This window comes from Drosophila subobscura, chromosome J (genome assembly GCF_008121235.1).
Source record: "Drosophila subobscura isolate 14011-0131.10 chromosome J, UCBerk_Dsub_1.0, whole genome shotgun sequence".
Taxonomy (NCBI): domain Eukaryota; kingdom Metazoa; phylum Arthropoda; class Insecta; order Diptera; family Drosophilidae; genus Drosophila; species Drosophila subobscura.
The window spans coordinates 3,135,664-3,157,284 of record NC_048532.1 but is presented as its reverse complement, the minus strand read 5'-3'; the positions used below and the strand labels follow the sequence as shown (position 1 = coordinate 3,157,284).

The window sequence follows — 21,621 nt, the reverse complement described above, 5'->3', positions numbered from 1 at the left end:
ATTTCTCTCAATTTGTTTTTAAACGGTCAGGGAACTTCTCTCCTGTGTCTAAAAGTCCAGGGAAATTCGTTCATGCCAGTCGCTCTCCCAGATGAACGGAACCAGTTACCATTGAACACAATCCAATTGGATATTTTCGACCACGAAATATACCATACAAGCCAAGGATAAAGCTTATGGTCACACTAGAAAAAACTAAATATGGTTTTTTTAAATCCTTGTGAATCGGTGATTGTGATGCCGGTTACGAGAGGTTTCCTCTCATAGCTCTTATTCTCGCTTATCAAGCAGCCTCTGTTTTTCTCTGCCTGGAGTATACCCTCCACATGGTATTTCCAGTCACTGTTGGTTGATGCTGTTGTTGGATAAGTTCTGCATCACCTCCGAACTTTTCCCTCTGGCTATACAAGGCTATCCTCCAAGGTATTGTCTGTGGCACCAGTTCGTAGTAATGAAATAGAAAATGGTCTGGTTTGGGTAAATTTTTTGTACCATAACTATTCACAAAAACCGCCCCATTTGATTGAAACAGAAATCATGTTATGGTCGTACTAAAATACACTGTAGGAAGTAGATAGATAGTTAGCTTATTTCTCATCACTGGAAAATACTTATCTATGCCACATTCATCCTATCGATAGTTTGTCAAATGTTTTTAAAATTAGATGGTATACTTTGGTATATTTTGGAGGGTCTGACGGTAAATTTGATCGGTCACACTCTTTCTTTTCGCCAAATTGTTGGCGTGTTGACAAAAAACCGTTCCTTCTTGTGGATTTTGTGTAGAACAGCAGAATATATAATGTCGAAATACGGTGGTGAGGAGTTTTCCAACAACGGAGTAAGTTCCAGGAGTCTGGCAAGACAACAGTGCAGCGCGCTAAATAGCTTTGGCTCTGGCGTTAACATAACCCAACTTTTACCCCAGATTGTATTGTATTGATGAAAATAATTCATTTGCAGGACTTTTATGATGATTTCGCCCACACCGGCGATCCCGCACTAGACATGGAGTACGAACGCAATTACTACGCCACCCGGATGCCGGATAATGTCAAGTACTTCTTGATGAACTTCTGCCAGGCCGTCAAGGAGGGAAATCTCTATGACATACAGAATATGTACGAGAACACATTTCCGCAGATTAGTGACCATCACTTTGACAAATCATCTTGGCCGGAGGAACAGGAGGTCGGGGCACTGGTGGAGAGCGATAAGGTGTTCATGATCCTATACAAGGAGTTGTACTACCGTCATATCCATGCCCGTATTCCTGGTGGCCCCAAGCTGGATCAGCGCATCAACTCGTTCTTCAACTATTGCGACTTCTTCAATCTAATCATTTCGGCGCCGAACCCCGTCATGCTGGAGCTGCCCGACATTTGGCTGTGGGAGCTCGTTGACGAGTTTGTGTACCAGTTCCAGAACTTTGCCCAATACCGGTAAGACATGTTCACTTCGCCCAGCAAACGTGCATACCATTTAATACATAAAAATAACTATTCATTGCAGTGCTCGGCTTACGGACAAATCGCAGGAGGAGATTCAGCAGCTTTGCGTGAACCACAGCAATGTGTGGAGTATTCTGTGCATTTTGAATGTCTTGCACTCTCTGGTGGATATCTCCAACATTAAGAAGCAGCTGGAGGCGATTTCCGGGGGCATTGATCCGAACACGGTGTCCGGAGACTTTGGCAAGCTCTCCTTCTACAAGATGCTGGGCTACTTTTCGTTGGTCGGCCTTCTGCGCGTGCACTCGCTGCTGGGTGACTACTACCAGGCCATCAAGGTGCTGGAGCCCATTGAGATCCACAAGAAATCTGCCTACTCGCACATACCAGCCTGTCAGATATCGACTTCGTATTACGTGGGCTTTGCCTACATGATGATGCGCCGCTATGCCGATGCCATACGCACCTTCTCCGACATCCTGCTGTACATCCAGCGCACCAAACAGCTGTACAGCACGCGTTCCTATCAGAACGATCAGATCAACAAGCAGGCCGAGCAGATGTACCACTTGCTGGCCATCTGCCTGGTCCTGCATCCGCAGTGCATCGACGAGTCCATACAGCAGGTTCTGCGGGAAAAGAACTACCACGACGCCATGTTCAAGATGCAGTGTGGCGACCTGGAGGTCTTTAAGTCTTTCTTTGTGTTTGCGTGCCCACGCTTTGTCAGCCCCTGCCCCCCAGCAGCTGATGCGCCCATGGAGGACTACGTAAAGGACCCTATGGAGCATCAATTGCTGGTGTTTATGGATGAGGTGCGCCAGCAGAAAGATTTGCCCACCACGCGCTCGTATCTGAAGCTCTACACCACATTGCCGCTGGCCAAGCTGGCCTCCTTCATCGACCCCAATGCCAACGACGACGATGTGTCCAAGCTATTGATCCGTCTGCTCTGCTTCAAGCACAAAATGCGTAATTTGGTTTGGAGCAAGGGGCCCAGTGGTCTGGAAGGCACATTTAAGTCCGGCTCTGAGGTAAGTTTGTCAAAGGATCAAGCAGTTTTATTCCGATAATTGTACTCATGCGTTCTTCTTTACAGCTCGATTTCTACATCGACGACGACATGATTCACATAGCCGACACCAAGGTCTCCCATCGCTATGGCGACTTCTTTGTGCGCAAAATCCTCAAGTTCAACGACCTAAATCGCAAACTGAAGAACATCAACATTTAAACCTAACAGTTCACTATATATTAAAAATTCCAAACCTGGACCGATTCGCTCTGATGATACCAATAAAAGAATGCCTGCGAGTATCCACTTCCGCAGGAAAGGTCCTAATATTTAACGTTTTTATAATCGTTCCTTAAGAGTATAGGAGTATATTACAGTCGTGTAGAAGGATCAGCATCAATAGGAGAGATAATAAGGCGGTCTTACTTCGCACTTAGTTCCGAGGGAAAACCAAATCAAGGTTGTTTTAATCTGAATGCGCGAGAATCTCTGGCATCTACAATTTTTGGCAGATGGAATATACATCTATCAATATTTTACGTTAGAATCATTAAATATTATATTTAGCGGACGATGCGATATTGAAACAATCAAATAAAAAGATCATTTTGAAAAGGGGTTAACTGAGGGCAATAATTGAGATTAGAACCTATTTAGCAGTCGTGGCTCCTTACCTCTCTAGCTATTAATGATTTCCCAATTTCTCGACAGTAGAATTAAGAGAGAGATAGTCGAGATCTGCTTTGCGCGTCTTACCATAGTAACAGCACTTTGAATGTTGGATTGGGGTTTTAACATTTGACTTTATTTTTAGTTTTTAACAATACGTTATTATATAAAATTTGTATGTATGACTATAAGGAAATTCAAAAATCTACAAGTATTACGTACTTTGAGTTTTCCACAACTCCACGTACATGGACATTGGTGCACGTAGCATATAGCATTCATCGACCCCTAGCAGTAGCCTGTATTCGTATTCGTTTCCGTTTTTCTTAGGGCAATGGGAATGTGCGTGTTTATTGTAGGTAAATATAACATCTCAAATTTCTCTCTTGCAAGTTTCTTTGGTAAATCAACGTACTAAGCTTTTCGTGAGAGTTAAATAATTATAATTTGGGGGAGTGTGAGGTTGGGTTGAGTCGGGATGGCTACAAGCAGTTTTCACACATTTACAAACAGTTTAAAAATTGAACTTAGGATTAAGATACACTCTTTATACACCGTACTAGGTATGCCCTCGTGCTAAGCGGACTCTGCCGCCTGTAGGCTGGGGTTTTTCTTAAAACTAACATTAAAATCAAACAATTTACAAATTACGGGTAGCTTGTTTATGGGATCGCCGGGACACGGACACACTCACAGGGCGTGCTGATTGATATCGATCAAATATATATCTTTGTGATTCTGTAGGACAAAGTCGACAAATGCATTGATGGGTGCGATTTCCTCCAGGGAAGTGCTGGTGCTGCGGGACCACAAGAAGTTTGGGCCGAACACGATGGCCAGGTTGGACGAAGTCATCTTGTTGAGATCTTCGCAGTCCATCACGCGCACGAGGAACTCGACAATATACTTGAAAAGCTCATAGTTCTCTTCGGGCAGTTTTTCGCGTATTAGTTGGGTAACATTCCGGGAGCGCTCCTCCTTGGGCCATTCCAGGAACTTGGTCACATCCTCGTACAGTTCGAAAGTGAGCAGCGGCTCTGAGAGATCGCGCAGGAAACTCTTCAGCAGGCCTGCAATCACATGGACATTCACACACTTGAGGTCCACGTCCTCGCCGCGGTTGACGCGCTCCTTGAGAGCCATGATCTCGGCATGGTTGCCCGATCGCCTGAAGATCCCCTCCGTATCAATCACGCCCGTAATCGACAGAGAGTCCACGCACTTGCGCACTATCGGGGGAATGGAATTGAGGCAGGGACTGTTCACAACAATATGCTTCAGGGGCACCCCAAATTGCATCGTCGGCGCCATTTTGTGCTGCTGCTGCCTGGATGCATTTACGCTGCTTGTTAGATAAGATGAGGGTGCGGCTGACTTTCGGCTGGGGTTCAGCTTGTCGTCAAAGTCGCTAATGTTATCGGGCAGCTTCAGCTTGTTCAGGCCCAGAGCCTGGCGCAGCTCATCCAGGCTGGAGATGTACACTAGCTTCTTGCGGAACTTGTCGCTGATGAAGGGGCTGAAGAAGTTCCAGATGACCCGAATGAACCACGTCGGATGCACCACATACAGAGTCTTTAGGTTTTTACGAAAGTTTCGATCCAGCTCCTTGTACGAGTTCCACAGGAACTGTGCCGACGGTTTGTTGTCCTCCTTAAGCCCTTGGTGGAAATAAACGAGTATGTAGTCGTTCTCCACAAATGGTTCGATCTCCTTGATGACTTGGCTGGCATAATGGAGAATACGATCAGATAATGTCAGATAAGATGTTTAGAAGGCACTGATGTTGCACACATACCGCACGAAACCCTCCAGCTGCGACTTCTCGGGAAACCGCGATGCGTAAATGCCAAAGACGTGCCGACCCTGCTTGTCGGTGCCCAGAAAGTCGCATTTGTTTTTGGGTGCTTGAAATTGCTCCGACTGCTCCCTCAGTTGATCTTCAAAATCGTCCTCCAGAGGGTTCACATCCTCCTCGGGTTCAAGTTCTGGATCTGTAGGGTATACCCAAAAGAGTCATTCAAGAAACCATTCAGTGAATCCCACACTTACCATCGGCCAGGACAAAGTCTCCGACCATAACATCTTCTGGGGATGGGAGAATAAATGAATTGTTCAATTAGCTGCTGTTACTTTAACACAACCTTAGGGCACTGAAATGCTTACTCTCTAGAGGAGCCGGGCTCAGGAGCTCTGTGTCATCGAACTCTAGCTTCGGCTCGAAGTCGTGCAGATCCGAGAGACTAGGCTGCGGCTCGTCCGAGTTCTCAACGATCGAATTAATGGCAGGACCTTGTGGGTGCGAGAGAAGTCGTTAATTAATCTCGTAGGTTTCCGTTGCAGTGGACAGATATTCCAAAACGTAGTCTTACAAGTAGTAATGCTTTTCACTTTTCACTTAAGTATTTTGACGGCCTGAGGCAACAAGTTTAGTTCGGATTGAGTTTGAGTAAGTGAATAGACATGGATCAGATCAGAGAAATTTGTAATTGATGAGTTACTTTCGTACATAACTTGGGATTCTTGGGATTAGTAAGGGTTGAGGTACAACAGTTGCCTGCTGTACATATTGCTTATTGTTTATGTTATGGAACAGAGACAGTCAAAAAGAATTATTGTACGTAGAGAGAACTAAGACTACACATACACGCAGACAAACCTCAAACAAACACAGCTAGCGACATAACGTACAAAACTCAGGATTCATAATAGAGTATAGTGTGGTATGTAGGTATGTACAGGTACAGTGAGTAAGGTTTTACAGCTTTAAATGGGGTTAGTAGCTCAACTTGATACCAAAAACAAAGAAGGCAGGGCAGGCGGGGGCGGGTTGAGGCATTAAATTAGTTTAGTTGTTAGTTAGATATTAGACGGGCCCCCCACTTGGCTACGGTTACATTAATGAAACACACAAAACAAGCGGCGCCACAACACGAAACAATTCCCAAGCTTTAAATTACAAATTACACATATTTTGGATCTTTTGGGGATTATTGTTTCACAGCGAACTTATTGGCTAAGCGGCTAAGCTAAGCAGAAAACAGAAATGAAAGATCGAAATTTGAAATACGCTTCTACACATATCGAAATGGAAGCGCTCTTACCTGGTAATCTAGATGTGAAACGCGAATGGTTGTCCATTGTGGGACGGACAGGTGTACAGAGTGTGGATTATCGTTGCAATGCAATGACGCAGGACGTCTCAGTCGCGCTATCGAATTGGCATGTAGAAAATACAGCACAGCTGGAATATAGTGAGAATAAATTAGCCATAAACGGTCGTGGGCCAACTGTCGTTTCAAGCGCTGCAAGCTGTGTGCTATACATATAGACGGGAGTCTAACGGTGACGTCACATCAAGCCATGTAGTTTCTTGACTGTCGCGCGCCGTCGCTATCGCTATCGCCACAGCCGAAGAGGGATGTGGAGATAGAGTGCCGTGCGCTGATTCACATTCATTCATTCATTTCAAACGAGCGGTGGATTGCCATCGAACGGCCATGGATTGTCTCTGGCTCTTTTATATGGACATGACAAGAGTTTAGGGCGAAATGGTGGTGGTAGCGGTGGTGGGGATTTGCAGGCAGTGTGGGCCTATGGGGCCAAGCCGCCTACGCCCCACCGCTGAGTATACATACAGTGCTGGTCGAAATTAAAGGCAGGGCGATGGTCTCTTACGAAAGATAACACAGAGAGCGAAGTGGGGCGAAGCTTATCGCTTTGCACAAAATGGGTTTTTTAATTTTAACGAATGAAATCGGTGGTATTTAATGCACTTTTCAGCGTCTGGTCTGTGCTTTTGATCCGCTCCTGTACTGCCGCACATACATACAGGGAATATGTCGTGTTCCTCAACACACACTCGTGAAATCGCCGCACTGATATAAGCAATACTTTTGCCAACGAACTGCGCATTTGTCCTTGTCACCTTTTAACAATATTTACTTCTTTGTAAATGTACTCTTTTATCAGCAACTCGGTGACGACAGGCGGGTCTTGGCTTGACGGTAGACTACACTATCAATTCTGCCTGGCTATTTGGCAATGAGAAAACGTACAACGTATTTTCTCCAGTTAAGAAAACTGCAATTGGCCCCTGATCTGTATCTGTGAGTCAGAAACGCTTGCAAATTTACCTTTTATCAACAAAAATAACTTCGTTAATATTTTTTATTGCAAAAAGTTGTTTTTGTCGATGAATACATCAGTGTGACCGCGGACTTATCGATAAGACATACCGTATGACCCTCGCAAATATACCAAAATAGACCTTGTCATTTCAAATATACTGATGTGTCCATGTTTGAAATCGTATTCCCCAATTTCGATATTCTCTTGCTGGATAGGACGCTCACCCCCAAATTATAATATTATCCGATTGATTAATCAATTTTCCACAAGATTGGAGAGATTTCAGGACGTGTAATAATAATGTAATAATTCAGGAATAATGTGCAAGCTACAAAGGTCAACAACCAAATTGGTCGCAATCGCAAGGACAACTTGATCACCGATCCATGGTCCATGGCAACGATCGGGGTTTGAGTCGAGACGTCGTATATACAATCGGCTCAGAAAATAAGGATATTGGCACGAACAGCAGATCGGTTTTTCGTTTGCTGCTTTCTGAAATTCACGCCCTTGCTAATTATATTATAGAATTGCAAGTATTCATAAGAAATTGGAGCACTTCTTCCATAAAAACGAATTGTGCGGAATTCATGATTTTTAAAATAATTTGTATTTGTTTACGTTCTTCTTCTGCGTCTTATTTTTTTCAAGATCCATTTCTCAAAATCCGATTAAGGAATTCTTGCACCAAAAACGCTGACCACGTGTGTTCACCAGGACGAGCACAAGAAATTTATCATGGATCGGGGATCAAGTTGTCCTGGTGAACGGAGTCTGATGATGTTCTCTTCACCTGATTAATTAAAAGGGGGCTAAGTGGGTTAAGCCCGTTCACGCACCATCGTTGACTCACTCATAATTTATGGTATATCGGTATACAATATAGTATATTTTATAAAATGGTTGGTATATTGCGATATACCTATTTGAGTCAGACGGTATTTTGGTCACTCTGAAACCAGCTCCAATTAATTAAATTTACCAAAAAACTATTAAAATGGTCGGTTGGAGCCGATTGCTGTCGCCAGCGGCGCAATTCGCCAACTACCGCGCCGTTCTCCAAGCTCCGGCTTGCCGAAATGGTGAGTATACAACTTAGATCAGTCGGCTTACAGCCGTAAACACATTATTCCACATTACGCAACAAGAACTACAGATCTCTCCCACCTTTGTAGCGCTGCAGCAACAACTGCGCCGGATGGGTGGTGATCATGGACACCACCACATGACAGTAAAGCCATCGCGCTTTCAATGGGACAAGTTCAAGGATCTGATTCACTTTTACGTAATGCTTGGCGTCGTGCCGATCACAGCGCTGGTGCTCTACTCGAACATCTTCGTGGGGCCCGCTCAGTTGGCAGAGATTCCCGAGGGTTACGTGCCCAAGTACTGGGAGTACGAGAAGGTAGGACACCGTAACAGTCGGAGCATTGCCACTGAACTCGCTAAACTTCCTCCCTTCCTACAGCACCCAATCTCCCGGTTTATTTCCCGGTACATTTACAGCTCGCAGCAGCAGGAATACGAGAAAGCCTTGCACAACTTGTTTGAGGAAAACGAGAAGGCTCAAATTCGGTAATATATGCTTTTGACAACTAGGTCTTGTCGTTCTATCGTAACTGGGACCTTGCATTTTCAGAAAACTTGAGGAAGAGGTTCGTCGCAAGATGTCGGAGCGAAATGATTACCAGTCGTACTACTATCGTCCGACGGTAGCCAAGTATCACAGAATATCCAAGGAGGCTGCTGATGAGCTGGAAGCTCTGCGGGGCGATTAGACCAGTTCCTGGCTGGCTCTTTCGACATTTGGTCGGACGTCTAGTAAATGAAATGTATAGGCCTCAAGTTGGGGAAATAAAGTGTTGAATCTGCAACATCATTTTACGCACCCTAATTATTATAAACAGTACAATAGTTTAATAAATACTTAAGACTTAGTCAAGTCGAGTGCGTATCGATTTAGCCCCACGCCTGATTCTTGCAGTAGTAGAGCACCAGCTTGCCATTTGTCCCGTGGCAGTCGTACAGGTTCTTGATTATCTGATCCGGAGCAGGTGCAAACGTCTGATTGACATAAAGGAACTGCAAAATATAGACAATGGTTGTGTTTAGCAAGGAAAGAAATGTTTACGCCGGTGGTTGTACCCACAATTTGCTCAGTGGCGTCCAGCTTGAGGTATTTGTGTATAAACTTTTGAATCCAGCTGACTGTCTTGTTGGGGTCCACGGTCCAGGTGCGCTTCTTAATGATCGGCACATTACCAGTAGCGTTTAACAAAACACATACTGACCAAAATTAATAGAAACAATTAAAAAAACTATAGTGGGTCCGGCGATGTTTTCTTACTCTTTGCTGCTTCTTTATCTGTGGCGTTGGTAGTTGATGTGCTCGCCAGGTTCTCCTCCGCGTCAGCCATTGGTATGGAATGTTGTTAACAGTTTGCTTTTTGTGGCGAATGTGGACTGAAATTGCAAAATAAATAGAATTAATAAATAAAACTTGTGACTAGATATCGATTACAGTATCGATAAAAGCGACTAAATATTTTTCTAACTTATCACTTTTTGCAAAATAAATGACTAAGAAACATGTAATACCTAATATATACGACTTAATTTACTCATTTTGGTAAAAACATGCTCCCAATATATTCACTCTCAGATGCATCCTTGTTGTTCCATGTGGTAGAGCGACTTGAAAATCACAGTATGCGTTTGTCATCTCTAGCTGATAACGATAATAAAAACATCTGCTACAGCAACGGACAAGAAACACGTGTGGTGTGTATATTTATTAATACTTTACTTAAAAACCCACAAATCAAGCGTAGAACTATGAGCGGCAGACTATTTGGTGGGTCAGACGACGAGGGCGACGACCTGCAGCTAACGACCAACCAGGACTATGCCAAGACATACAACATTCTGCGCAAGAAGGAGCTGCTTCAGAAATGTACATAAGTTACCACTTTCTCCGCTGAATCTTAAACGTTAACGATTTGATTGTTACAGATAAAGATCGCGGCCTGGATGTCTCCGAGTCTGAGTTCGACAGTGACAGCGAATCATCGGAGGAGGATGAGGTGAATCCCCAGTTTGATCAAGACTTCTTCAAGACACTCTCTTCTCTGAAGAGCAAAGATCCACGAATATACGACAAGGAGACGCGTTTTTTCAACGAGTCCTCCGAAGACGAGGATAACAAAGACGAACAAACCAAAAGAAAAAGGTCCAACAAAGCCAAACCGGTCACATTGAAGGACTACGAACGTAAGGTTATCCTCGAGCACAATGGCAAGTTCGAGAGCTCCGATGACGAGCAACAGCAGAAAGAGGAGGAGGAGTTTGAGCGGGCGAAGTCACCCACTGCAGTGGAGGAAGAGCGACGCTTGAAGGCAGAGTTCAGCAAGGTAATGAACCAGGAGGACAACGGGGAAGATGAGGAGTTCGGTGGCATATTCAAGAAACGCACAAAGACCAAGGAGCAAGCGGATGCAGAGGAGGCGGATTTCGCCAAGTGGCTTGCTGGCCAACAGACAGAGATTGAACAGAATGTCAAAAAGCAGCTGGAACCCCTGAAGGAATACTGGAGCAGCAACAAGCTGACACAGGGCGAGTGCTTCCTCAGGGACTATATTCTCAGCAAGGGGTACGCCAACACAGATGAATCGAAGATACCCACATACGATGAGATTGTGGGCGATAATGCCCCGCTGTCCGAGGACGAGCAGGAACTGGAGAAGCAGGCCGAGTTTGAGCAAAAGTACAATTTCCGATTCGAGGAACCAGATGCAGAGTTTATCAAGCGCTATCCCCGCACCGTAGAGCAATCGATTCGTCGGACAGACGACAAGCGAAAGGATAAGCGCAAGGAGGTGAAGGAGCGAAAGGAGCAGGAGAAGCAGCAGAAAATGAAGGAGCTGGAACTGATCAAGGACATGAAGCGCAAGGAAATCGAGGAAAAAATTCGCAAGCTGAAAGCAGTCACCGGCAACGATGAGCTGGGTTTCAGGGACGACGAGCTGGAGGAGGACTTTGACCCTGCTGCACACGATCGTCGCATGCAAGAGTTGTTTGACGATGAGTACTACAACGTTGATGAGGGAGAGGAGAAACCAGAGTGCCCTTCGGACATTGACGAATTGACTCTGGAGGACTGGGACAACTATGACCCCAGGAAACAGAGTGCAAGGGAGCATGACGATGACGAACACTGTGAGGATGATGATTTCAACATGGACTGCGACTACGATCCATCAACGTCGAAGCAGCAGCTCCAGCAAGAGCTGATCGATAGCACACGCGCTCGCAAGGGCCGCAAAGGGCGTCGCAATCGTTTCATGGAGATGATTCAGGCGGAGAAGCCCGCCTTTAACCCCGAAGAAGAGAAGACCTACGGCGAGTACATCGACGAGTACTATCAACTGGACTGCGAGGACATAGTCGGGGACCTGCCGTGCCGCTTCAAGTACGTCGAGACCACGCCAAACGACTTCGGCCTGACCATCGAAGAGGTAAGTAGAGACAAACGGTTTAATTTGGTATCCAGTGTTTACTCTCTGGCGGCATACTTGCAGATCTTGCTGGCCAAGAACAAGGAGCTAAACCAGTGGGCTAGTCTCAAAAAGGCAGTGCAGTTCAGGCCAGAGCATGTGGAGAAGAAGGAGCAACGTTTGTACAAAATGAAAGCAAAGAACGAAGATCTCAAGCGAAAGATATTCAAGAGTCTGTATGGAGAGGAAGGGTAAGCATCTGGCTTTATTCCTTCGACAATTCAAATCTCAAAGCGAATAATTTTCAGTTCTGATGATGAGGATCCTCCATCGGAGGAGAGTCCCCAAACTGCTGCAGCTGCCCCAGCCGCTGCTCAAATTCCCACTGAGGGTCTGTCCAAATCAAAGAGGAAACGTTTGAAACGCAAGGCAGCAGCAGCTGTTGCAGAGAATCCTGAACAGATTGTACAGGATCGTGATAATGAAGCAAAGGAAACGGAGAGCCAAAGTGAGCAAGATGAGCCTGCCACAAAGAAGAGCAAAGAAGCGGCGGGTCAAACACCCAACGGGGTCGAAGAGCAGCAGCCGCAAAATAAGACGAAAAAAAATAACGCTGTTGGTAAAAACCAAAAGCTCCCCAAATCAGGGGCTAACGCTAAGCCGGCACAGAATCCGCGTCCAAATGGGTTAAAAGCAGGCAAGTCAAATGGAAATAACCCATTTAACAGTAAACAAAATCCTGTGAACCATGCTCGGGCCCAGCCGGCAGTCAGGAAATTCAAAGGCAAACAGATGTTAGCGCCAAGTGCGTCATCTGATGGCCATTCCTTCCAAGGTAAAGAGAAAAAGGCGCTGAATGGATCATCGGGGGCGAGTCTCTCCCAAGGCAAACAGGAGCAAGCGACAAGAGCATCATCTGGTGCGAATCCATTTAAAAAATCAAATCAGAAAGCGGGGGACAGACCATTCCCAGCAAAGAAGACAAACAACTTCAAGGCGAAAAGCAGGACAGACAGCGGACATCCCAGTGGAATAACCGACGACCGCCTGAAGGCCTATGGCATCAATCCCAGAAAGTTCCACAAAAGGGAAAAGTACGGTAAAAAGGATAACTAGGGCCAGGCCAGGATGAGGATCACAATAATAGCACTAGTAATATATTTTGAAGTAGTTACATCTTATGTACATACATAACATATTAACATATTAAAAGACTTGAAACAGGCACAAGCTATGCAAGCGACAACTCCACCACATCCGAATGACCCTCAGACACATCTTTGGCGTCTTCCGTGCTCTTCAGTCGATCGAGCTGCAGCCTTCGCTCCTGGATACGGACACACTTTGGACATATCATGTTCTTGCGCGTGAGGCATACTCTGTGGTAAATGGAGTTGCATTGTTCACACTTGATGCAACCGTCGTCGAAGGGGAAGATGACCTCGTTGTTACTGCAAATCTCACAAATGTACGCCTTGGCCAGGCACATGTCGCAGGACCGAATATGGTCTCCGAATGCCTTGAAGACCCCCTGCAGGAACTCCGTCAATACGCCGGACTCCACTTGAGTGAGGTCGCTAAGCGAATAGAACTCATTAGACTGGGCCAAGTGCCGCCTGCCAGCCATCTGCTGCTCTACCAGCTTATGTTCCATGGCCAGCTTGCAGGCAGCCAGATAGTGGCGCATGTGAACGAGATTTTGGCGCAGCTTCTTCACGGCACACAGCTTTTCTACGAACACAAACAGCTTGGGATTGTCCTCTTCCAGGCGTATGAGAGCTCTGTCCAGGAACAATCGAATCTCTTGCTGAGCCGCACGAGACACTCGCCGGGGAGAGAAGTCCCAGTTGTGGATTATGCGGGCAGGCACGAAGCAATTGTCGTTCCAGTTGCACGAGGGGCAGTAGTAGAGGCCACTGTAGTCGCAAAGCCGTGGCTCAATCCAGGAGCTCTCTGAAAAATGTTTGCGAAATCAAAACACATTTGTGTCCATTGTCCAACGTGTTAGAGTCACTTACTCAAGTTCAGCAGCGTTCCGCACTCGGCACACTTGTAGTTTTGGGCAGCCAGGCCTACTTCGGGGCATATCTCCGATATGGGGTGCTGTCGTTCTGACACCAGGACGTGGGCACACACCCTCTTGACGTTGTCTATGCACTTCTGGTGCACCAAGTACCCACAGTCGCTGCATATGTACGAGGCCTGCACCACACTCCAGATTATCGTTGTGCAGTGGTCGCAGTAGAAGCGTTTGGCTGCGGCCTGCAGCCGATTCTTCCTGCCGTGCGGGTGATGCGGCACAAAGTGGTGACCCACCACGGCCTTGATGGCATTCATGACAACTACATCGGAGGCCAGAGCCTGGGCCTCCTCCAGCTCCTGCAGCGAGTACCGGAGGTCCACTAAATGGCGGACCAGCCAGCGTCTCTCCTCGCTGCACTCTTCGCTGAGCAGCACCAGATCGCGACAGTGGGCGATGGCTGCATTCAAGTCCTGGATGTTGGCATCGGACGTGAAAATCAGGCGCCATTGCTCCTTCACCAGCGACGATGGTATGGGCAGCGCCTTGTATTCCCCCTGTGGGACACTCTCCTCGGACACAGATCCAACTGTTGCAGTGGGCGTGGGCGAACGAGTGGGCCCCTGCGAGTGCAAGTAGCTGGACGCCGTGCTGGCGCTCTCGTTTATAAAGTTCGCCACTGTTCCTGGAATGTTGGTGAGACTGTCGCGCCAGGAGCTCATCTTGGGGCCAAAACAACAAACAACAAACAAACAAAGCAAAATTAACAAAGTAGGTGGGCAGGCGTAAAACAGGGTAGAGGTGGAGAACTGTCGATGGCACTATCGGTACTATCGATGGTTTAAAGTCTCGATAGTGGTCGATAATATCACGAATATTCTATCATTAAGACAACCAGATGTAAGTACATACATATGTACATAAATAAAACGCTACCTCTAAAAAATGCTTAAACAACAAATAAAAGTTAAACATAAATTTAGCCGGAGCTAGAGCTGGAACCCGAGGTAGCGGTTACGATGAATCAATTGCCGACATGACGACCAAAATTGGTATGCATCTGGATTGTATCAGAAAGCCCTCCACATGTCCTGGCAAGATGGGCTTTCCTCAGGAAAGGGTGGTCAAACTGTCCTATTCAATGTACATGCATACATTTACAAATGCCATCTGTCTTTAACACTGACATAATTGTTTGTTTTATTCGTTTTAGATTACAAAAAACCAGACGAGCAGCGCCATCTGTTGCTTTTTACAAGAAATGTTAAACATAAAAAACTCCAATTGGGGGCGCCTAAAAATGTCCCTTTCTCAACGCGGCATCTATGAGTCAAGATCATGATAAACTACTCCCAGTATTCAGGGATTTTCCAAAAATGATAACAGATGGCGCTTAAAAAAACATGGAAAAATAAGCACGGGCTGCCACACAGTGCTTACATTCCCATTTTATTTTTACATCGATATCGATAACTACATTGAGGCTCTTCGCAGAGTGACCGTGCAATTCGTATAATTTATGTTTATAAAGTTTAAGTTTTTAAGTTTTTAAAACGTCTTTTTGGCCATAAAAGATCTAAGCTGATATGCAGGAAATCCTGGTTGTGGTTTTGGCGGTAACAAGCAAGGGTTAGGCGGAAGGTAGGCACCTCAGCAGGAGCTGGAGGAAGGAATGCCGGTGTTGATGATGGTGCCGGACAAAATGGCGCTAATACCAATGCAAATGTCCAGCTGAATTTACTCGGTCCACTCGGTCCCAGCGGCTTCAACCAGGAACAGGCTGCCTTTAATGGCGCTGCCCACAGCAACTACCACAGCGGACCTAATACCGTCTCCTCGGCAGCCAAGGCCCTGGTCCAGGGATTCCTCATTTAGAAATTGTCCGAATGGTCTAGGAACAATAAAACGCCAAAGGCTATCAAATCAGACATTGGGTTTTGACTCTTGAAAGATTCTAAGCTATGTGTTTCAATTCAAACCCCGCCTCGTTTTGATTACACTGATTTGTCGAATTTGTCAGCAATTGCCTCACCTCTCTTTAAAAGGCTGTCTGCTGCTGAACAATGTGTTGATGACGTCAGTCCGGGTCTGGTGACAGAACTTTTGTAATAATGAGAATCTCATGTTTTAATTGTAAAGTTATGCAGCTGCCAATATAGTTAACGAATTATATCATTATAATTTAAGTAAAGTTTCAATGATGCTTTAGCCGCTTCTTGTACCGATCTAAAGGATTCTAAAATGCCATCCCATCCCTTAACATGTCGCAAACATTTAATTTAGTTAAAGTGTTTTGCCAGATTTTGTGTCCGGACACACGGGAGAGCAGATTAGAGGGACAGTGCTTATCTTTAACTTTATCAGACAGTTTCTCTTTGGATTTGAATAAAACAAAACTTAATTTGCTAATGTAAAAGCAGCAAGCGCTGACACCACTGCTGATCAAGGGCCTTTAAAGGAGACAGAGGCAGATCGCCCAGCTGCAGGGGAATCTTTACGAACCAGGAATCCCAATCCACTCCAGATATGACTTCTGCACCTCTCACACTTGGCCTCCTCCACGCCGAGCACAAATGGATCCAGATAGGCGTACTACAACCAGGATAAACTTCATATAAAAGCTGAAGAAGGTTTCGCAGTAATGCGACAATGGGCAAATCCACAATCTTTGTTTTAGCATAACTTCATTCCCTTTTCATATAATCTCAATTATCATCGTTTATTTCTTCCTTAGCCACCTCTTAAATCAGTTGAAATTTATCAAAATAAAATCTTCGAAATAATACTGCACGGAGGTACGAAATGTATACATATTTTCACTGGCCAAAAATGTTGTGACAATATCAAGTAATTAAGATGAAATCTTGCGTTAAAACTTGGTGTGGAATTCAAATGATAGAAATAACGTCTCAGAATAGTAAACTCGAGGCGAATCAATGCTAATCAGGGGCGGCTCTCTTTTGCGACTCATTATGGAATTGTTGTGCAATAATTTTGGATCTGCTATTTGAGATCGATAAACGGTGCTTAGAAAACAGAAATAAACCCGGCTAATCCGGGCATCAAAATCGTAGCGACCCCTCCTCTGGAGAACTGTGAATCAGGTTTATCCAGGGCAATAAAATCAACAAAAGTGTCGCCGATCGCGATCCAGTCAAGAGTAAAGGGCTCTCTATGGGCGATCCACACATCTCCATTCTCGCAGCGCAGTGATCTCTATAATTGAAAAGACAAAGCAGCTCAAATGATATGCAATGTTTCTATTTATTGCTGTTTGCTAAGAAACCTGACACCCGATCCCTCCCTCTCTCCCCCTCTCTCTCTCTGCCTTTCTGAAGGCTGGCTTTTGTTTTTTTAGCTTTTGCGGCGAATTTTTGGTTTTTTTTGGCTTAATTTTTATGCAAATAGCGGTGTACGGAACGAGTTTGCGTTCGCTTTCTGTTGTTAGTTTGCGGCTACTTTGTTTAACGATTTTTCACGTTTTTTGTTTGCCCCAAAATGTCCAGCTGACATTTCTATCGCTGTGACTCGGCCGAGTGCAACAGGTGTGCATACAAAAAAAACGCTACATAACGCAAAGAGATCTATGCAAATACCGAGACTCGCGAGCGCACAGTGCGTATACTTGAACTATCTGTGGCTGGCGGCGTGTGAAGCATTTCGGATTGGCCAAAGAATCGTTCGGCCGTTTGGGACGGTTGCAGGGCCTCTGACCATTAAACAGATTACATGTTTGGTCGCTGATTCACGGCCACAAAAGCCGTTTAAGCCCCGGCGATACCGACAAACTCCGGCGATAACAACTGTACCACGCGAATGGCTCCATCCTAGACGGGAAAAAAATCACCAGTCTGTCGGCCAGACAAACACACAGCAGACCAAATGAATGCACAGGCATGCGTTGCATAAAGGGTGGGCCGGGAATGGAGAGTGGAGAGTGGAGAGTGGATGGGGCACCAAGTGCACATGGGCAACATGAGCGACGATGCTGCTTGAATAAACAATTGGCGGGCTTTGGGGCAGGGCAGCCGGCATGCAAGCAGCGCGCAACTCTTGTGGCAGTCAGTGGGGCAGGGAGCAGAGTAGAGTAGCGATTCTGCACACGGAGGCTGAGACCACAGGAGACAATACGTTGAAACGGCAATTGCAATTTCGATAATGCCTGGCTCTTTAAAATAAAGTTTGCTGGCAATGGCAATGCCTCCAAAAAGGCACACAAAATTACGCATACGCAGCCTATGCCGCTGCTGCGCTGCTCTTTCGCAGCTTGCGTCGCCGCCGTCGTCAGCGTTGCCGATTCTCGCTCTTCGACTCTCTCTCTTTCTCTGCCGCTCTCTCACTGTCCAGACAACAACTTGTATGAATGTGTTTTCTATTTTTCCGGCTTTTCCGCATGCTATCACTCCTATAGCCGACTCCCACTATCCCTGGGGCAGCTGCAGAGCCTTTGGCAGCTCGAATCAACTGCTTTTCAAATTATTTATAGAATTCGGAATGAGGCGGCGTGCGTTAAGTTAGTTGTGCCTCTTCCATCGCGTCTGTTCCTGCCCCAGAGGCACCGACTCGAAAATTATGCTTAGTTTTATTGTGTATGAATAATTAAGAGCGACAACCTGCCAGGCCACATGTGGGACCAGGGGCACATGTTGTTATCGGCGACTCCAGCCTGGTCCCATTGCTCCTTGTCCCTCCCTATTGCTTCTGTGCTACTTTGCAAACCAATTTGCGGTGTCTCCACCTCTGTCCGGCCCATTCCTCAAGTGCAGCGAAAGTGTTGCGCGTTTGAAATGTCTCCAGCTGGTTCTATTAATAGCCAAGTGTCCGCCAGGTGCATTGGTGCAGTGGTAGTGCTCCTAGAAGAAGAAGCGAGACCTTTTAAATATTTATTGATATATAAGAAAATATTTTATCATTTCATACCCCGAGAACTCTACTTGCCATAATCATGGTAACATCAAAAAATGTTAGTTTTTTCCGAGATCCATCAGCTGTAGCACCAGAATAAACAATTTTTCTTCGTTGACGAAATTATAGACATAAATATTTGGAGAATTCTTCTCAAATAAAATTAAAATAAGATTAAAAACGAATAAAATAAAGTATTGTGGACTTCATACGACTGCCAGCAAATGTATGTATATTGTGTACAAACAAAGGGAAGAGCAGAAGAAATGCGCCCTATCAAAGTGATATCGAAGTTCACTTTCAATTCTGCCAAAAAACACCAATAATAGCATTTAAAGTTTTGTGCCTCTCTTCGGTGATGCCCCAGCAACAGCAACATCAACATCATCATTCAAGCAGCCACCAAAACAGTAGCAGTGTCGCGTCACAGGCGCCAGCCGACTCTACCGACGCCGCCTACAATGGGGTTCGCTGCTTGGCTGTCGTCGTGTCGTCGTCGTTGGCGTCGCTGGAGCAGCGTGAGGCTTTTGCGCCACTGCCAGTCTCAGTTTGTCTGCTGAACGGAACGCAAGCACCGCAGGGTGAAACATACGCGAAATCAGTGCCAGCGGCTTCGAAGCGTGCTCCAACAGCGACAACGCGCGAACTCGAGTCTTGTGTGAGTGCTAGTGACGGTGTGTCTGGGAGGATTTGCCCGATTGGTGTTCCGCGGTTGCTGTGGCGTGTGAGATCCTCAGATTGCTCCATTTTGTGCCCCTTTGTGACGGATTCAGCCTTTGTCCCGCTGCCGTACAATGACAATGGGCTTGAAGTCGGCATTCTGGATATAGCAATGTCAATGCCACGGCTACCGCAGTGCACCCCTTACTCAGTCTTAGCTTGTATTGATCTTCTTTCCCCAACCCACCAAATTTCGTGTTTTGAATCATTGCTCTGTTGCCCATTTTGTGTAGTGCAGTGAATGCTAACAGCGGAATACGGAATACGCCACACGAGAACGGAATACCCGCTCCAAATACAAAAGAGCTGGGAATAAAGAAAAGTGTCGGAGCATTGTCAAGTGTCCTCCGAGAGCGGAAGCTGCCACCCGAAACTATGCAGCAGTAGACACGCCGGAAATCGCCCGGGAGTACGTGAAAACATCCATTGTCATTGCCCAAGAGCTAGGAAGAGGCTGAGACAGGCACAGCCCGAGCCTAAACTCCACTCACAGGTAAGTCTCCCCACTAACTGACCGTCAACTATTTTTAGTGATTACCTTTGATGGGAATTGTTTGCCCACGTAAATGCAATCAAATCCAAATGCCATATTGCTCTGAAAGCCCACTTGAAGTCGATTTATTCCCGAAATTTGTATGGTGGAGGAAATGCTGGGGATGTCCATTTTGTATGCGGTAATCGCTGCCCACCCCATCAGACCACAATGCGATAATTGACTCGGAGTTGCTTTTATTTGATTATTCAATAACATTTAGCTGTTCGCGCAGTTTTCCATATCACTTTCATTCATTCATGGCAAAGGCAAACCAAATACGAGTACGAGTATAATGTACCACCCGGCAAACAAAGCAGAAAACAGCGGCAATGAACTGAAAATTAGCTATGCATATTTGTGCAGCTCATTAATAAATACGATACGACTACAACTATGACTTTACATAAAAGCGTAGATATCTATGTACATGCGTACATACATATGTACATATATCTTAGAGCCAAACATCCAAAGATGCGAAGAAGTCGTTGACGCTGCCGCTGGCTGCTGACGACATCATCGAATTCGACTTGCGAATGCCCTTGATGAATATGAGAGCCAGATGTTGACTCGGAGTGGTGTCAGAATGTAGTACTTGTAATGTTTTGATAAACTCCTCAAATATTCCTCGTACATATTGCATTCAGTCATTCTCGCCTGCTTTCGAGGGTTTCATGACTCATTAAACGATCAAAAATATAATTGTTTTTTTCTTGGCCTATTCTAATGATGCCTTAGGACTTCCTGTTGAGGACCGGCTGTAATGTTCCATGTACCACGTTTTCAGCAGCACCCACCTAATGTTCGTACTGCCTGAGTTTGCCGAGCTGTTGCCAAGATTAGGACAGTCCCGGCGACAGCTGCTGACTTTAATGATCTCTCCACGGCATCATTTCGATTGAGCGATCTGCAGCGCACTGCAGCGGAAAATGAAGCTGTCTGCGGGGCTGGGCAACATGTCAACTTCCCGCCTGCGAATTTGTAGACTTATAAATAATTTTAGGCGGGTCAAAAGCATATTATGTTTATTTAATCTTTGGATATTCGATGCGAGCTTAGAGCTGTTGAAATTCTTATCCAGCGAATAGGTTTAACGTCTGTGACATGAATACAAATGGCATTTAATTAGTTTTAGATTGACATAACTTGAGTTGTGATTACAACTGATTCGCTGCAGGTATAGACAGACTGATAGATCTAATTATACAATTATTTAAATATATAAAATATATAATTAATTATTTAACTCACAGTGTAAACCAACAACATTTGAAAGTGTCCATTTTAACGACTTTAACAATGAGTTTCATTTTTATGTTCGGAATACATTTGGCAGATTTATCGATTTTTTGCATGCCCTGCTCAAACTTTTCTTTTGATAAAAATTATCAATGAAAATATCACTTTTGTCCATTGTCCATATTTTTAAGTGAACTCTCCAGTAGACTCAGTGTTCTTGAATTGTTAAAAATAATCCATACTGCAAAAGCTTTCCCCTCGATTTTATACCGATTTTCACTCCATAAAATTTATGGAAAAGAAAAATGGACGAACGCGTTTCAGTAAAGGATTACATAAAGGTCTTAGTCTTTTGGTGGGAACAATCACTTGAAAACTTTATTTAAGTGCACTTCCATAATATTCCCATAATACATTCGTTCTCCTTCGTTCCCCGAATATCGTGT

General features: G+C 45.3%; 6 protein-coding genes across 7 annotated transcripts; 3 read left to right on the top strand and 3 right to left on the bottom strand.

Moving 5' to 3' along the window:
- The first annotated feature begins 683 nt into the window (after positions 1-683).
- LOC117894940 (eukaryotic translation initiation factor 3 subunit L) lies at positions 684-2,795 on the top strand. The gene is made up of 4 exons (XM_034802262.1): positions 684-841; positions 964-1,442; positions 1,513-2,485; positions 2,551-2,795. The coding sequence occupies exons 1-4, from the start codon at positions 803-805 to the stop codon at positions 2,683-2,685; spliced, it is 1,626 nt and encodes a 541-aa protein (XP_034658153.1). The 5' UTR covers positions 684-802; the 3' UTR covers positions 2,686-2,795.
- A 454-nt stretch (positions 2,796-3,249) lies between these two features.
- LOC117894942 (rho GTPase-activating protein 68F) lies at positions 3,250-7,314 on the bottom strand. Of its 2 annotated transcripts, none has more exons than XM_034802264.1 (6): positions 7,269-7,314; positions 6,237-6,376; positions 5,299-5,424; positions 5,185-5,220; positions 4,931-5,126; positions 3,250-4,858 (listed from the first exon to the last, which is right to left on the bottom strand). In XM_034802264.1, the coding sequence occupies exons 2-6, from the start codon at positions 6,271-6,273 to the stop codon at positions 3,826-3,828; spliced, it is 1,428 nt and encodes a 475-aa protein (XP_034658155.1). In that variant the 5' UTR covers positions 6,274-6,376; positions 7,269-7,314; the 3' UTR covers positions 3,250-3,825. The 2 variants fall into 2 exon arrangements, with proteins under 2 accessions (XP_034658155.1, XP_034658156.1); XM_034802265.1 differs by lacking the exon at positions 7,269-7,314 and adding an exon at positions 5,505-5,547 and having other exon boundaries at positions 6,237-6,374.
- Positions 7,315-8,187: 873 nt separating this feature from the next.
- On the top strand, positions 8,188-9,157 carry LOC117894947 (NADH dehydrogenase [ubiquinone] 1 beta subcomplex subunit 5, mitochondrial). Its single transcript, XM_034802273.1, has 4 exons — positions 8,188-8,345; positions 8,439-8,668; positions 8,732-8,838; positions 8,903-9,157. The coding sequence occupies exons 1-4, from the start codon at positions 8,261-8,263 to the stop codon at positions 9,039-9,041; spliced, it is 561 nt and encodes a 186-aa protein (XP_034658164.1). The 5' UTR covers positions 8,188-8,260; the 3' UTR covers positions 9,042-9,157.
- On the bottom strand, positions 9,140-9,759 carry LOC117894948 (autophagy protein 12-like). The gene is made up of 3 exons (XM_034802274.1): positions 9,611-9,759; positions 9,413-9,549; positions 9,140-9,345 (listed from the first exon to the last, which is right to left on the bottom strand). The coding sequence occupies exons 1-3, from the start codon at positions 9,678-9,680 to the stop codon at positions 9,223-9,225; spliced, it is 330 nt and encodes a 109-aa protein (XP_034658165.1). The 5' UTR covers positions 9,681-9,759; the 3' UTR covers positions 9,140-9,222.
- A 257-nt stretch (positions 9,760-10,016) lies between these two features.
- Positions 10,017-12,980, top strand: LOC117894939 (protein KRI1 homolog). The gene is made up of 4 exons (XM_034802261.1): positions 10,017-10,216; positions 10,276-11,777; positions 11,841-12,007; positions 12,065-12,980. Exons 1-4 carry the CDS (start codon positions 10,099-10,101, stop codon positions 12,870-12,872), a joined length of 2,595 nt encoding a protein of 864 aa, XP_034658152.1. The 5' UTR covers positions 10,017-10,098; the 3' UTR covers positions 12,873-12,980.
- On the bottom strand, positions 12,886-14,585 carry LOC117894941 (differentially expressed in FDCP 8 homolog). Its single transcript, XM_034802263.1, has 2 exons — positions 13,775-14,585; positions 12,886-13,709 (listed from the first exon to the last, which is right to left on the bottom strand). The coding sequence occupies exons 1-2, from the start codon at positions 14,496-14,498 to the stop codon at positions 12,988-12,990; spliced, it is 1,446 nt and encodes a 481-aa protein (XP_034658154.1). The 5' UTR covers positions 14,499-14,585; the 3' UTR covers positions 12,886-12,987.
- Positions 14,586-21,621: the final 7,036 nt, after the last annotated feature.